Source organism: Zea mays, chromosome 1, assembly GCF_902167145.1.
Source record: "Zea mays cultivar B73 chromosome 1, Zm-B73-REFERENCE-NAM-5.0, whole genome shotgun sequence".
In the NCBI taxonomy this organism is placed as follows: domain Eukaryota; kingdom Viridiplantae; phylum Streptophyta; class Magnoliopsida; order Poales; family Poaceae; genus Zea; species Zea mays.
The window spans coordinates 222,675,124-222,688,082 of NC_050096.1; the positions used below are offsets into that span (position 1 = coordinate 222,675,124).

The window sequence follows — 12,959 nt, forward strand, 5'->3', positions numbered from 1 at the left end:
TCAACGAGGACGGCCGGTCCGGTCGTCGGCGCAGCTAGCCCCTGCGCGCGGAGGACGAAAGAAAACAGGCTAGGAGACAAGGGCCGGCCGGGCTTGCAGAGATCTGCATCGAATCACGCAGGCAGGGCAGGCACACGACGCGAGAGCGGACACGCGAAAGAAGGGGGGGGGGGGGGGGGGGGGGGGGGTGGCGGATCGGTAGCATGCGATGCGCGCGGCAGACCAGCAGCAGTGAGGGATCGGACGTGCGTGCCAGCGGAAGCGGCCACGGGGTGTCGTGTCCGCGCGCCCACAGGAGTGCCGCCACGAGGGAGGGGAGGGGAAGGGGGCGTCGTCAGTCGTCACGAGAGCAGGGGCGGGGCCGCGTGGGGCGGGGTGGCACGGCGCACACGCGTCCGCGCCCCGGGGGCCGGGGCTCGCGGTGTCGCCCACCGGATGGCCCGCGCGGCCGCTAGCTAAGCTAAGCTGCGCAACACCCCGGCCGCCGTCCCGATTCGTTGAATTGAACCAGCGTGCGCGCGCGCGGCCGAGGAAGGTAACTCCTGGGCCCTGGCTGGTTGATCGCCTTCAGCGCGTGACTGCAGGTCCGTAACAGGCGGTGAAGGCGACATATGTTCAGTCGCGGTAATATACTCCACAGTGCCCACGGATGTTCCTTCTCCTTCGTGCGGGCCACCTGGGGTGGGACCTGGAGCACAGGCCGGGTTGGTGGTGGTCGTTGTGCCAAGGAGCCAGAGCCCATAGCCCGGGGCCTCTCGGCGATCCAGAGGCCGGCCGGGCCCGGTCCCTTGGTGTGGCGGCGGGTCCCACGCCGATCCGGGGCCCAGCACCGGGCACCGCCGCGGGCCCCACGTCTACAGATTCGCGTCGTGCTCTAGGGAGGCTTGGCGCCCCCCAACCCCAACTATAAATAACGGCCGTCCTCTCCCCGTCTTCTACACTACACACACCCTCCTCCTCCGGTTCTCCTCGCACCTTCTCCCACCTCTGCTCTGCTCTGCTCTGCTCTCCCAGGCCAGGCCCTGCAGCTGCAAGCACCGAGGACAGACAGAGTCGCTCGCTTCGCCACCACTAGCTGTTGCTTGCCTGCCACCCAAGGATTTCCTTCCATCGAGATCAAGTAGCGTAGCGGCTTGCCTGACCAAGAGGCAGAGCTCTCGATGACGAAGCAGGGCATGGTGGTGCCGGTGCCTGAAGCGGCCGTGGCGGTACCGCCCAACTCGGCGCCGCTGTTCCAGTACCCGCCGCCGCGGGCCGCGCCGGGCGTCGCCGTGCGCAAGAAGTGCCTGCAGATGGGCGCCGGCGCCGGGCGCATCGGCGGCTGGGTGGAGTCCATGCGCGCGTCCTCGCCCACCCACGCCAAGGCGGCCGCCGCGCTCGCCGCGGGCGTCGAAGAGGAGCGGTACGCCGCGTGGATGGTGCGTCCGCGTCCGCCCCCTGCATTATCGCTGTCCGTGCCGATATCGTCGCGCGTCCCCCCTGATGATGGATCCGAATCCGATCGTGCAGGTGAAACACCCGTCGGCGCTGGCCATGTTCGACCAGCTGGTAGCGGCGTCCAAGGGGAAGCAGATCGTCGTGTTCCTCGACTACGACGGCACGCTGTCCCCCATCGTCGACGACCCCGACGCCGCCTACATGTCCGACACGGTACTGTCCCCGCCCTCCCCTCCCTGCTCCATTCACCTGTGGCTGGCTCTGATCAACGCCGTTTTGTTTCCCCCCCGGCCAGATGCGGCGGGCGGTGCGGAGCGTCGCCAAGCACTTCCCGACGGCGATCGTGAGCGGGCGGTGCCGCGACAAGGTACGCGCGCGCGCGCGCCATGGACCGACTATCGATGGTCGATCACAGCCACTGAATGAAGCTCAACACTGATTGCTGTCGTCGCAGGTGTTCGAATTCGTGAAGCTGGCAGAGCTGTACTACGCCGGCAGCCACGGCATGGACATCAAGGGCCCCGCCAAAGGGTCCCGGCACACCAAGGTACCCATCCATTCCAACCTTTGTCCCTGCATCCTCTCCGGCCACCCCAAGATACTTATCTCGCTCTGTCTGTCCTATGTGTGTGGCTCACAGGCCAAAGGAGGCGGCGTTCTCTTTCAGCCGGCCAGCCAGTTCCTGCCCATGATAGAGCAGGTACAAAATCCATGCATGCCCATGGCTGTCCAGTCCTCCTCCTCCTCTGCGTCTGCAATGCTCAATTTCGTTTGTGCTGTCAGGTGCACGATTCTCTGGTGGAAAAGACCAAGTGCATACCTGGAGCCAAGGTGGAGAACAACAAGTTCTGTGTGTCTGTCCACTTCAGATGCGTCGATGAGAAGGTAGCTTTAGTGGGCCTCCTCCTTTTTCTCTTCATATTACTATTATTTTTATGTGTTGAGACCTGAGAGAGAGATTTGTTTTGCTCAATCAGAGCTGGATCACGTTGGCGGATATGGTGAAGTCGGTGCTCAAGGACTACCCGAAGCTGAAGCTGACGCAGGGCAGGATGGTGTTCGAGGTCCGCCCCACCATCAAGTGGGACAAGGGCAAGGCCCTGGAGTTCCTCCTCGAGTCCCTCGGGTACGCCGACTGCACCGACGTGCTGCCCGTGTACATCGGCGACGACCGCACCGACGAGGACGCCTTCAAGGTGCTCCGCAAGCGCGGGCAGGGCGTGGGCATCCTCGTGTCCAAGCACCCCAAGGACACCTGCGCCTCCTACTCGCTGCAGGAGCCCGCCGAGGCAAGTATACCCCGTGTCCCCGTCTCGACTCCGCCGCCGCCACCCCTGCGCCTCCTACGACGCTGACATCTTCTTCTTGGTGACGTGTGCAGGTGATGGAGTTCCTGCTGCGGCTTGTCGAGTGGGAGCGCCTCTCCAAGGCCCGCCCCAAGTGGTGATCCAATCCACGACGACAGATGACGATCGAGCTGGGATTAATTATACACTATATATGCTCAATATATAAGTTAGTTATACTAAGGGTGATGGATTAATTAGAGGGATCGGGGGAGCCGGGAGCGAGGGAGTAATTAAGACCGTACGCACCCACTCCCTACTTGAGCTGAGCTGAGCTGAGCTGAGACGAGAGCTCGCTGCGCTGTGCACGGCACAGTCATGTGCGTCCAGTCCACGGCGCCTCCCTATGTTTTTACGGGAGCCATGTGGCGGCTGCTGCGCGGCAAGGGTGAAGAATGTACGTGCGGCTAGCTGTAACACTCCAGTAATTACTTCCTACTCTACTCCAGCCATGAACCTTGGCTCTGGATCCTGAATTCTGATTGTGTACAAGTACAAGAGAGCAACTGCTGTCGATGCCTATGTATGAAATCATCTCTATAAATTAAGTAGCCAGCTTTCCTCTGTACAATTCTATTTTTCTGCTCGTTCGTTCTCAGCGCATACAGGAACCTCACTGGTTTCATTTGGTACAGTACATTAAGTTCCAGTGGAACGAAACGAATGTCTACAAGGACTGTACGTAACAGCCAACCCTGAAGGAGAGAAGCCTACACCAAGTCACCAATAGGATGCTGTTTTGGTTTAGCTTTTTATGCGCCGCAAATTGGACTGCAGCAGGACATCCGTCCCATTTCTGTTTCTCATACAGGTCCAGTATGATATGTCCCTGTTGGACCACTCTATACTCGCGACCAGCCCAGCTTGTGTTCAATGTATGTTATGTTATCTACCCAGAAAGTTGCCTGCTTTCTTGTCAGCATTTGTTTTTTCTCTCACCCCGATCGCCCTGAGAGGGGCGTGATCTCTGTCCGTTTGGCTAAGATATGATTCCTAAAAAGGATATTCTAGAAACTAGGTCAAGGCAGTAGGACTCCATCCGACCGTCGCCAGAGGAGAGGAGGGAGATTTCCACAGACCACAGGCTAGTAAGTAAGTACGAGTGGAACCCCCACAAACCATGATAAGCTACTTTGCCACCAACTACCAGCCGTCGCGGTTACTTGTCCCTCTTTCCAAAATTATAATAGGGCGCGCAGGGCATTAGTAGTGCCAACACTGTTACTATCGTTAGATTTTGTGATGCTTATGATCGATTACTAAACCCCTGGATTACCAATTCGTAGGCCCGCCGGAAGCGATGGCAGCGACATCTTGCATCGTAGACCCGCCTCATCCACCTCCCTGCATGTTCTATCGAGGCAGAGGCTCACCGTAGCCGGTCGGCGGTGGATCTCTTCCTCTAGTGGCGCCTCTATTGCCCTGCGTAGAAGAAGGCTCGGCTCCCATGCCCATTGGGACAATCACGGAGTTCGACGCCATGAATCGTAACTCTTCCCGTCACTGCGCGCGCCAAGCGATGGGTACCTCGGCGTGGATGTCGATTTGGGTTTGTGGCTGTTGGGACCATGCTTCGTCGCCGAAGGTCCTGCAGGAAGAAACACCTTCGGCAAAACCTGTTTATACGTAATACCGAAGCTACCGCTCGTGAAGCTTCAATATTATAGCATATCCGAAAGTGAATGGTCGAACCGAATTAAAGATGGAATGACTTTTTAGTCCATAAGAATCTGAGTCATAATTGCAATCTTTTGTAAGGGGTGTGATTGTAATTTCTTACAGACTGCGTCCTGTGCCTATAAATAGTGAACAATACTCCTCTACTGTTTACGGAATCCTGTAACTGCTAACGCATTACTCCGGAATTACTGTTCTTTGTCAAGGCAGAGGTATAAATGTAACCAAACATTATGTTTTAATATTTCAATTTATATTATGAAATGAGCAAACGATGTTATTCATTCTTAATATTCTTTAACGTTTTATACTTTATATTTTATTTCACATTATTTTACTTCTGATTACGAAGGTAGGACCTTCGTAATTTATCATCTATAACCTTCGTCCGAAGCTCATTAAATCCTCAGGGAAATAATGCTTCAGCAGACGAAGGGCTTTGACATTTAACATTTTATGTTGCCTTATTCTTAATTCATAGCATTTGAGAACAAGTCCCCAACATTGGTGCCCACCTCCGGTGAACTCACTTCCACTTTCTTGAGACAATGGCTTCGTTCAAGAACCAAGCTGGAATTGCTTCAGCTCCGAAGCTGATTCTCCCGATAACAGGCGGTTCATGCTCAGAGCCGGCTAACAAGAAACAGAAGAAGGAGGCACAGAGAAGAGTACAACATGTAGGGGTACAAGGACCCTTCATCAAGTCAAGATGGTCTCACATTCTAATTACCTTCTCTCAAGAGGATCTTCAGCTCAAGGACTACCCGCACAATGATGCTATGGTTATCTCTTGTGTGATCAAAGGATTTCTGGTCCACAATGTTTTGGTCGATACAGGCAGTGCAGCAGATATTATATTTGCTAAGGCCTTCAGACAAATGCAAGAGCCCGAAGACAAGATTCATGATGCTACGCACCCTCTTTGCGGCTTCGGAGGAAGACAGATTGTAGCGCTCGGTAAGATTACCAAGCCAGTGACCTTTGGATTCGTCAACAATACAAGGACTGAGCAAGTTGTGTTTGACATTGTCGACATGGAGTATCCTTATAATGCTATCATCGGTCGCGGAACACTTAATGCTTTCGAAGCAATTCTTCATCCAGCATATCTTTGCATGAAGATACCTTCGGATCAGGGACCTATTGCTATTCATGGGAGTCAGGAAACTGCCAGAAAGGCCGAGGGGAATTGGACTGATTCAAAAGCAATCCACAATATAGATGAAGCCGAAGCTTGTGAGCAGTACAAGTACAGAAGGGAGAAGGCTGCTTCGGCCGATCAGCCAAAACCCACGCTTCTATGCGAAGATATCGCAGAGCAGAAGGTGCTGCTGGGATCTCAATTATCTGAGCAGCAAGAGAAAACTTTGATAAGGTTTCTCTTCGACAACAAAGATGTTTTTGCATGGTCATCTAACGATCTTTGTGGAGTCAACAGGGATGTTATTGAACACTCGCTCAATGTTGATCCATCCTTCAGACCCAGAAAGCAGAGGCTTCGGAAGATGTCTGATGATAAGGCCGAAGGTGCTCAGAATGAAGTGAAAAGACTCCTCAGTGCCGGAGTTATCATAGAGGTAAAATACCTAGAATGGCTGGCTAACACTGTTATGGTAAAAAAGGCCAATGGTAAATGGAGGATGTGTATTGATTTTACTGATCTCAACAAGGCCTGTCCGAAGGACGAGTTTCCATTGCCAAGGATAGATTTCCTAGTTGATGCAGCAGCTTCATCAGAGCTTATGAGTCTGCTGGATTGTTATCCAGGCTATCATCAAATTTGGATGAAGAAGGAGGATGAGCCAAAAACCAGCTTCATAACCCCTAGTGGAACATATTGTTACCTTCGGATGCCTGAGGGGCTCAAGAATGCTGGAGGAAGCTTCAGCAGAATGACAGCGAAGGTTCTTCATTCTCAGATTGGCAGAAATGTGCTAACTTATGTTGATGATATCATTGTAAAAAGCACGAAGCAAGAAAATCACATTGCTGATCTGCAGGAGACCTTCACTAATTTTAGACAGGTCGATTTAAAGTTGAATCCAGAAAAGTGTGTCTTCGGAGTGAAGAAAGGGAAATTTCTTGGCTGCCTAGTTTCAACAAAAGGGATTGAGGCTAATCCAAATAAAATCGAAGCTATCCTTTGAATGGAACCACCAAGTACAAAGAAGGGGGCTCAAAGATTGACAGGAAGACTGACATCTCTCAACAGATTCATATCTAGATCAGCAGAGAGAAATTTACCATTCTTCGAAGTGCTGAAGTCAGGCAAAGTTTTTCAATGGGGACCAGTCCAGCAGAGAGCCTTCGAAGAGCTGAAGCAATATTTGATAGACCTAACAACACTAACTCCACCAACGCCAGGGGCTCCTCTGTTGTTATATGTGGCAGCTTCGCACTCAGCGGTAAGTGCAACACTTGTCCAAGAGAAGCTTGAAGGCCAAGTCAAAAAGCAAGCCCCAATATACTTTGTATCCGAAGTTCTTAGTTTATCAAAGAAAAATTATACAGAATTGGAGAAGGTGTTGTATGCTGTTTTGATGGCCTCCAGGAAGCTTCGGCACTATTTTCAAGCATACAATATAATTGTCCCTTCTTCACAACCATTGAAGGATATTATGAGAAATAGAGAAGCTACTGGAAGGGTTGGAAAATGGGCTGCGGAACTCAATGAGTTCTGCATTGATTATGTGCATAGATCTTCGATTCAGTCCCAAGCGTTAGCAGACTTCATTGCTGATTGGACGCCCGGGGCTCAGGAAGGAGAAGCGAGTAAAAATGCTAAAGTTCGGACAGTATTCTGCGATGGTTCTTGGGGAACCTTCGGGGCAGGAGCAGCCGCTGTGTTGGTCGCACCCTCCAAGGTTAAAACTTGCTACGCAGCAAGACTTGATTTCAGTTGCACAAATAACATTGCTGAGTACGAAGCTTTGCTCTTGGGTCTTCGGAAGTTAAAGGCAATGGGAATTAGAAGGGCAGTTCTTAAAACTGATTCCCAGGTTATTTCTGGTCATATTGACAAGAGTTGTAAAGCAAGAGACCCGAAGCTTGAAAAATATTTAGACACGGTCCGAAGGATTGAGGCTTCCTTTGAGGGGTTTTCTGTCAAAAATATTCCTCGAGGAGAAAATGAACATGCTGATTTGCTAGCTAAGTCAGCAGCACAAGGGCTGCCCTTACCTTCGGAAGTATTTTTCGAAACAATAAAAGCACCTTCGGTTGAACTTCTTGAAAGAGCAGTCCTCAATATATCCCCTGTTTATAGTGAAGACTTGAGAACTAAGATCATCTCTTTCCTTCAGGGTAACTTTCTTTCAGATGATGAAGCTTATAACAGGAGGATAGAGGCAAGAGCTCGACCATATGTTATAATAGAAGGGGAGCTGTACAAGCATGGAGTCTGTTCTCCATTACTCAAGTGTTTATCCAGAGCCGAAGGTATAGAATTGATGAAGGAAATACACGCAGGCATGTGTGGATCTCACATTGGATCTAGGCCTTTGCTTGGAAAAGTTTTTCGTCAAGGATTTTATTGGCCAAAGGTAGCTTCGGATGCAGCGGAATTAGTCCAAAAGTGCGAAGGTTGTCAGAAATGTGCAAGAGATCAAAAACAACCTTCGTCTCTAACCCAGTTAATACAACCCACTTGGCCATTGCAAAGGTGGGGTCTTGATTTGTTAGGTCTGTTACCACCAGCACAAGGAAACTTAAGATATGTTGTAGTGGCAGTGGAATATTTTTCTAAGTGGATTGAGGCGAAGCCTTTAGCCACAATAACTTCAGTTACTATTCAAAAGTTTTTCTGGCAAAATATTATCTATCGTTTCAGAGTTCCGAAAGCTATTACTGTGGATAATGGAACGCAGTTTGATTCCGAAGCTTTCAGAGAATTTTGTGAACAAATTGGCACGAAGATCCATTTTGCATCAGTTCGGCATCCGGAGTCAAATGGACTTGTTGAAAGGGCTAATGGCATCATAATGACAAGAATAATGAAGTTAATCTTCAATCAGCCAAGGGGAAAGTGGCCAGACGAATTAGTCAAAGTGGTGTGGAGCCACAACACAACAATATCAAGATCAACAGGTTTTACACCATTCAAATTATTGTTTGGTGACGAAGCAATAACTCCGGAAGAAGCCAAAGCAGGATCAATAAGAATAGTAGCTTCGGCAGAAGACGAAGCTGAAGCTGATTACTCTGTGGAAAAAGATGCTATAGAGGGGATCAGGCTTCAAGCTGTGAAAAACATCAATAAATACCAAGCTGAAACAATAAAATGGCGTGATAGAAAGGTTCGGCTAAAGAACATTGAACCAGGACATTTGGTGCTTCGAAGAGTAGCCAACCCAGAGACATTAGGCAAGTTACAGCTGAAGTGGGAAGGACCTTTTTTGGTAGTATCTTCGTCAAGACCCGGTTCCTACAGATTGAAGGATATGGATGGCAACGACATTCCTAGATCATGGAATGCGGACGAGCTTCGGCGATATTATGTTTAGATTGATGTAATTTTTTTTATTCTTTCTTGTGGCACCCTTTTCCTTTCCAAAGGGGGAGAAAGGTTTTTAATGGGGCCACAACATGTAATTTTTCTTCTTCTTATTTCAATTCTATAAGAGCGATATCCCCCAAAGATGTAAATGTAAAAGCTGAGAACGCACCATCGAGTGCAAAGGAAAAAGAAAATAAAACAGGGAGAAGCTCAAAAGTCGTTCCTAAGGGAATGCAGAGCTTGTAGCGAAAAAAAAACGCTGATTCCGCCGAAATTAAAAGGCGAAGAAGCTCCTAAGGGAGGCTTGCAGCGAAAAATAAACGCTGATACCGCCGAAAGTAAAAGGCGAAGAAGCTCCTAAGGGAGGCTTACAGCGAAAAGTCAGCGCTGATACACCGAAAAGTAAACGGTGGAGCCGAAAAATAAACGGCAAAAAGATTTGAGTCATTCCCATGGGAATGAAGGCTATGATTATGGTTTCGAATATATATTCGGATATTCATTTGCATGATACATTACATCATGACATTTGCATTCATAAACATTCATTTAGACATATATAGAATCATTATCATCATATCATACAGAAAAGACAGATGCTTTGGCTATGAGGAAAAAACTTCGGAGAAAGAGGAAATTTTCATGCTTCGTTGTGTACGAAAAGAAGGGAAGGTGTTTTTCGCCTTCGGCTCAAAAATAAAATTTCGTCCACAACAAAGCAGATCGTACACGGATAAAGGGGAAGAGATATATTACAAGGTATGCACAAATTTACATAAGTTTATTTACAATTATATTACAAAAATTTCTCTAGAATCTTTTGTAGAAAAGTCTTTCGGAGCATCTGTTAAGCTTCAGCTCGTCATTCTTCAGCTTCATCATCCTGTACATATTAAAACGAAATGAGAAAGGCGCAGAATTCAAGGAGAAGGTAAAAGTAACAAGTATAAGTTTCACACTGGCTTAAGGTGGCTCCGAGCTTCGTCACCAGCCATTTTTCGCCCGCCGTTTATCCAAATCTGGGTCATAAACCTGTTTCCTATGCTCCGGGCTAGGCTGGGGATGTCAACCAAATCTGCCGGTGACAAGCTGAAGTTTGGTCTATTTACAATTTTCCCATGCGTGCAGCCAGCCTTCAGGAAAGCGGTAGCCGTGCCTCGAGAAGCTAACAGGGCGCAGAAATCGGCATGCCCAGCGATAACTTCGTCAAGTGCATCAACTTCGCCCTCAATGTATTCAAAGGTGCTTGGCAGGTTTTCAGCTGAAGGTGTAAACTTATCAGAGCTGGCTCCAATTGAGTAAAACACAGCCTTCAGCCGCTGCACTCAGCGGGCGCCAAAATCTAAACATTTTTCCTGAAGCTCCTTCAATGATTTCTGCAAATTTGAATTCTTCTCAATTTCGGTCTTGAGATTTGTTTCAAGATTCTTCTTTTCTTGCTCAGATTTTTCTGATTTTATAAGTAATTCGCTGTTTAATTTATCAATTTCGGCTTGAGCTTCGGCCAGTGAACCTTCCACACAGTGGATGACGAAGTCTTTCTTTTCCAAAGCAGCTTCGTGATCTTTAACTTTGTTTTCAAGGTCTTGAATGACTAAATCCTTTTTCTTCAAAGCAGCTTTGTAACTTTCGACTTTGTTTTCTAGATCTTTGATGGTAGCTTCGTTTTTCTCGTCCTCGAGATCTTGTTGCATCCTCAGCACTTTACTTAGCAGTATACTCTGTCAAAACAACTTTCGTCAGAAAACATTTTAATTAAAAAAAACCGGCGATTGTACCTTGAAATTAGCATAGAGCAAGCTACCGGCGATATGCTGTCGCTGGTACCTGCAGAGGTCCGCTTCAATCTTCGGCAGACCAACGCTCTTTGAGAAGGTCCTAACAACCTTGGCCTCAGTTCGATTCCGAAGGCATCTTAGTTTCCCTTCGTTGACTCCGCCGAACAGCAGAGATCCTGGTTTGTATCCACATGATATAGCATATTTCTTTAGCTCTTCTTTCTCAGCCTCTGATAATTCTTGTCCAAGTATATCTTGAAAATTAAAGTTCTCTTCTTCCAAAGTGTCTTCAATTTGCTCTTTTCCTTTCTCAATTGCCATGTCCACCGCGGCCGCAGTAGCTTCTTCTTCAGCCATTTTTAGAAGTATATTATCGATATCACCAAGTGTGGTTTCTAGATTAGGATCTTCGGCGGTCTCGGTTTCGGCCCCGGTGCCTTCGGCTTCGGTGCCCGCTTCGGTAGCTTCGGCTCCGGTGGTTTCGGCTCCGGTGGCTATGGTTTCGGCAGTGACATTGCTTTCAATAAATGGTATTTTTGACGCTGATGTCGAGGGCGGTGTCTGATGAATGACATCGGCCACTTGGATAATTCTTCGTTTTTTCAACTTAGCGGGACTTTCTGTTGCCGAAGGTTCTTTTTCCTTCTGAAAAAATTTCGTCAGTTCTGGCGCCAGCGGACTTAGCTTGATAGGCAAAGGTTCAGTCATTACCTTTAGAATCTCTTCCACTTCGGCAGCAGAAGGTGTTGCAGGAGCTTCCTCCTCTTGGGCCGACGTCGTTGGTTTTGGGGATGCAACTTTTCTTTTCTTTGCAGCAGCTATCTTTGGCTCAGGGCTCAGTCTTCTTTTCTCAGAGATTTCTTTGTCCTTTTTAGCCAATTTGGTGCCTTCTTTGTCAAGGACGCTGGCAATCCTTTTTCTCTTCTGGCCTTCGGCATCTCCGCCCAGTTGCTCATAATCTGGGTAATCAAAATTCAAGGCATCTAGCACCCGATTCAATCTTCGTTTCGGGCGAGTGTCGAAGGCCGCAGTCATTAACTGATCTTCTTTCTTAGAGTAATTACCGAGGATATCGTTGCACATAATCTCGATTGTGTCCAGCCACTCCTGGCAGGGTGTTTTAAAGTGTTTCTTAAACTTGTAGTGATAAGGCAATCGAACAAGTTCTCCCTTCTTCTTTTCTCCCTCTAGCTTCGGCATCTCCCACTCCCTCAGTGTTGGGAACACTTTAAAAGCCAAAAATTCATGCACTAAGTATCTAGTGCCAATATGATCTGAAATCACTCGAAATTCAGCCAAAGCAATCTGACTCGGGCTCCCCATTATCATGTTGCATCGGGGCCTCGTCTCTCCGAAGGTTAGTTCTAGCTGACTCTGGACCAATTTATCTTTATCTTCATCAACTTTAACATAAAACCATTCAGACTTCCATCCGGCTGGCCATTTGCTTCGATAGCTTATCACTGGAAACTTCGTAGTCTTGCGATAAGCAAAGTTGTAGCAGCCAAAATTTTCGTGCAGACCATCTCCTCTGGCTTTAGTCTGGTAGTGTAATTCATGAACTCGGCAGAAACCCTCACCGAACGGTTCCACCCCCTGGCTACGAAGGGCCCAAATGTAAACACTTAACCTAACAATAGCATTAGGGGTTAGCTGATGAAGGTAAACCCCAAACTTCTTCAGTACAATAGCAATCATCTTGTTTAGGGGGAATCTTAAACCAGCTTTCAGGAAACTTTTGAAGACTACTACCTCATCTTTTCCTGGCTTTGGGATAGTTTCTTCTGCACCAAAACGAATTAATTTTTTCTTGGCCTCACTGAAATAACCCAGCTTCACCATCTTAGGAAGATCAGCTTCAGAGATGGTGGACTTTCCAAAGTCCAGATGACTAGGTTTGCTTGGCACCCCACAGCTGTACTCATCTTCGGAACCAGCTTCTTCAACATTAGCTTGTGCTTCTTCGGCAGCAGGTGTGTCCTCTGATGAAACCAGCCCAGAACGCCTCATTGCTTCGGAAATCGGCACAGTCTCAGTGGCTTCGGTCTCATCTCCATCACGCTCAACCCTAGCAGTGGAGCGTACTCTGGCCATTTGATTATAAATTTCCTGGAAGTTTTTTGGAAATTAATAACCTTTTTTCCGAAGCTCTTCTTGTGACGAAGCAGAATCCAAAGTGGTGCTTCGTTCGAATGCAAAAGTCAAGCTTCGGCTATGGTTAAATTT

The 12,959-nt window shown here is 48.4% G+C and overlaps 1 protein-coding gene across 2 annotated transcripts; it reads left to right on the forward strand.

Moving 5' to 3' along the window:
- Nucleotides 1-641: 641 nt before the first annotated feature.
- LOC100275460 (uncharacterized) lies at nt 642-3,354 on the forward strand. 2 transcript variants are annotated; one of them, XM_035964242.1, is made up of 8 exons: nt 642-1,418; nt 1,510-1,650; nt 1,733-1,804; nt 1,892-1,984; nt 2,078-2,137; nt 2,221-2,322; nt 2,415-2,726; nt 2,819-3,354. In XM_035964242.1, the coding sequence occupies exons 1-8, from the start codon at nt 1,161-1,163 to the stop codon at nt 2,882-2,884; spliced, it is 1,104 nt and encodes a 367-aa protein (XP_035820135.1). In that variant the 5' UTR covers nt 642-1,160; the 3' UTR covers nt 2,885-3,354. The 2 variants fall into 2 exon arrangements, with proteins under 2 accessions (XP_035820135.1, XP_020404446.1); XM_020548857.2 differs by having other exon boundaries at nt 920-1,418; nt 1,892-2,137.
- The last annotated feature ends 9,605 nt before the right edge of the window (nt 3,355-12,959 follow it).

Bases quoted from the DNA above. Each gene is read 5' to 3' on its own strand.
- LOC100275460 (XM_020548857.2), top strand. From the start codon at position 1,161: ATGACGAAGCAGGGCATGGTGGTGCCGGTGCCTGAAGCGGCCGTGGCG. The intron at 1,419-1,509 runs GTGCGTCCGCGT...CCGATCGTGCAG, and splicing joins AGCGGTACGCCGCGTGGATG to GTGAAACACCCGTCGGCGCT. The intron at 2,727-2,818 runs GCAAGTATACCC...TGACGTGTGCAG, and splicing joins CGCTGCAGGAGCCCGCCGAG to GTGATGGAGTTCCTGCTGCG.